Source organism: Zingiber officinale, chromosome 2A (genome assembly GCF_018446385.1).
Source record: "Zingiber officinale cultivar Zhangliang chromosome 2A, Zo_v1.1, whole genome shotgun sequence".
NCBI lineage: Eukaryota > Viridiplantae > Streptophyta > Magnoliopsida > Zingiberales > Zingiberaceae > Zingiber > Zingiber officinale.
In genome coordinates this window covers 117,446,006-117,448,836 of record NC_055988.1, presented here as the reverse complement: position 1 = coordinate 117,448,836, position 2,831 = coordinate 117,446,006, and the positions used below count along the sequence as shown (strand labels likewise).

General features: G+C 49.4%; 1 protein-coding gene across 2 annotated transcripts; it reads right to left on the bottom strand.

Moving 5' to 3' along the window:
• Positions 1–1,328: 1,328 nt before the first annotated feature.
• LOC122039931 (protein GOS9-like) lies at positions 1,329–2,628 on the bottom strand. Of its 2 annotated transcripts, XM_042599345.1 has the most exons (4): positions 2,513–2,628; positions 2,173–2,421; positions 1,906–2,106; positions 1,329–1,820 (listed from the first exon to the last, which is right to left on the bottom strand). In XM_042599345.1, exons 2-4 carry the CDS (start codon positions 2,398–2,400, stop codon positions 1,494–1,496), a joined length of 756 nt encoding a protein of 251 aa, XP_042455279.1. In that variant the 5' UTR covers positions 2,401–2,421; positions 2,513–2,628; the 3' UTR covers positions 1,329–1,493. The 2 variants fall into 2 exon arrangements, with proteins under 2 accessions (XP_042455279.1, XP_042455278.1); XM_042599344.1 differs by having other exon boundaries at positions 2,173–2,622.
• Positions 2,629–2,831: the final 203 nt, after the last annotated feature.

The following is a 2,831-nucleotide window of genomic DNA, read 5'->3' as shown; positions in this document are numbered from 1 at the left end:
CCTGATCTCTGGTAGCCCGAGACTCGAGGCAGATCCGACGAATATATGAGTAATAGACTAATAATATAATCACGAGATACATGAGGGGTGAGTATGAAAACGTACCCTGGCCCAGGGGGCACCCTCGGATGGGATGCTGGTCGAGTTGTCGTGACCCGGAAAAGCATATGACTACGAGTAGGGTGGAGAGCTGGATCTAACAACGAGGAGCCAAACACGGTGACATGAAACCTGATGCGACCTCGACACGCAGGCCGAGTTATGACATCGACACGCAAGCCGAGATAAAACATTGACACGTAGGCCGGCATAAGACATCGTCACGCATGTCGGGATAAAACATCGGCACATAGGCCAGGAGGTAATAACGGCACGCAGGCCGAGAGATACTAGCGATGCACAGACCGAGACATAATATTGACACGTAGGTCAGGATAGGGCATTGGTACACAGGCTGAGACACAACACACAGACAAGATCAGCACATAAGTTGGAACACAATGCACAAGCCAGACTGACCCGAAGATCGGAACACAATAACGGCACAAAGGTCGGGAATGTCATAGTGGCACGCAAGTTGGAAGCATACGACGATGAGAAATCCACTCCGGATAAGCGTCGGATTCTCAAAGATGGTAACAACCAGTCATCGTGGGGAGGGGGTAGCGACTCGAAGGTGTCAATGGTGTCGGCACGGAGAGCAGCGGCATTGGCCGGGGAGCAGGGAGAAGGTTGCTGGTCGTCTCCTTGTTTGCGGTAGTGTGGAGAAGAGGGGGGTGGCGGCTGGAGGTTGCTGCCAATGGGAGAAAAGAGAAAGCAAAGGAGGCTTGCCGGTGACGAAGGAGGAGGCGATGGCGGCAGTGTGAAGAGGGAGGCGATGGGAACGACAAATATGTCCGATGGCAACGTCGCGAGGAGGAGAAGGAGAGGAGTTGGCGATAGAGCTCCTCAGCAGCGTTGGCGTAAAGAAGGCTGGAGGAAATGAGGTAGACGAGAGGAGCGGCCGGCGAGGAGCGTGAGAGAGAAGAAAACCTTCTCCCTGGCGGCGGAGAGAAAAAACGCACCCCCCTGCCCTTAAGGCATATCCACAACAATAGTCAATAGTCAATAAAGATAATTAAGATCATCATGTTTTTTTTTCCTGAATGGTCAAGCACCACTGCACCCTAGCCCAAATACCAAGCCCAATCACTTCTTGTAATCCTTTCCCTTATGAGCCTTCCGTCCGGGCCCGACCCGACCCTGGTCAGCCGGGCCAACACACCTCGGCCTCTCGAGCTATCATATAAGTATACTAATTTACTAATTCAATTATTCACATGGCTGTATTTTATCAAATTCTGCAGGTTGTATTCGAAGTTTCAACGACAGAATCAAAATTTAAAAAACACAGGAAAATCAACAGGAAATACATCAGATTTAAGAAAAAGACATCGAGAGCAAACAAGAACTTGCAGATCATGCTCAAAAGCCAAACAAAAGCACTAAACCCTTCATGCGCAGACATGGCACGAAGACATCAACGTCCCGCATTGGCACAGATACGGACAATGCTTCTTGCTGGGGCTGTCATCAGCCTGCTGGCAATCCGGAGCTTTCGCTAGGTAGACGCCAATTGCGTTAACGTGCGCCGCTGCTCTTCCGAAGAACCCAGCGACTCTGTAATTGCATTCGAGTTGAGCAGGTGGGAAAACGGATCCGCCGCACCCTTTTCCGAACGAATAGGAATTCTTGTTGGTGACGATGTCTAGTTTGGTTAAACTGATTGTGTCGAAAATTCCTCGAATCGAAGTGATGTGCTCGTTCTCCCCGATCTCAATCTGCATTATTTCGTTGAAGCAGTAAATCACATTATGATTATCTGTTCGTGCATCTTCTTATTTGTTGATCACTAAGGAATTTGACCTGATGGAGAGTGCCGCCTTCGCCTCCGATTCTGGGCGTCTTGTATTCTTTCGAGTTGATTCTGTATTCTATCCGGATGGAGTTGATCCGATCGTCCGCGCTCACGTTGATGGTTTTGATGTTGCCAAACGATCCAATGTCCCAGTCGAAACCTAAACGAGGTCCCCAGGGTCCTTCAGTCCTTTCATTTCCCTTTCCGCACTGCAAATAAGAAAAGAAATTAACAGTGAAAAACGTTTAATTAATTTCCGAATTCTTTTGATTTACCAATGTATATAGATCTTTGTCGGCCATCGTGTCGAGCGCTCTGCAGACGGCGGCTTCGACTTTGTCGAGCGATTGGAGCGTCGAAATTCCTTGGCGGTCCTTGCAGGCGGCGGCCACCAGCTCGTCGAGGCAGGAGGCGAGGTGGCGGAGTTGCTGCATGGCGGTGTCTTCCTTGCAGAACATCTCTTTGATGAGCTTGAGCTGCAGGCGCTCCAGCTTGCACTTCATCTCCTTGAGCCTGATCTGCAGCGCCGGCGAGGCCTCCGGCTCGGCCGCCGCCGCCGCGACGGCGTCCAAGCACCTGATCAGGCGGCAGAGGAGCTCGACGGCGCTGCTGCAGGGAAACATGATGAGATGCCGAAGAAGAAGGACGAGGAGAAGCAGTGATGGGGTGTGAAGTGCATGGGCGTGCTTTAATACTAGTGCGTGCATTGCTTGATATAGAAGCTTAAGAACAAATTAAAGCAGGAACAGAGGAGTGGAAAACTTAACGGAGAAGATGAGAAAAAAAAAGGAGATCTAGGAACGTATTTAATGATATAAACTAAAGAAAAAGGGAAAGATAAAGATAAAGATAAAGCGGGAAGAAATTGTTGGAGACGAAGGGAAGACAAAAATACAAGTCCTGACATTTACAACAAAATAAATTAGGAGAAGAA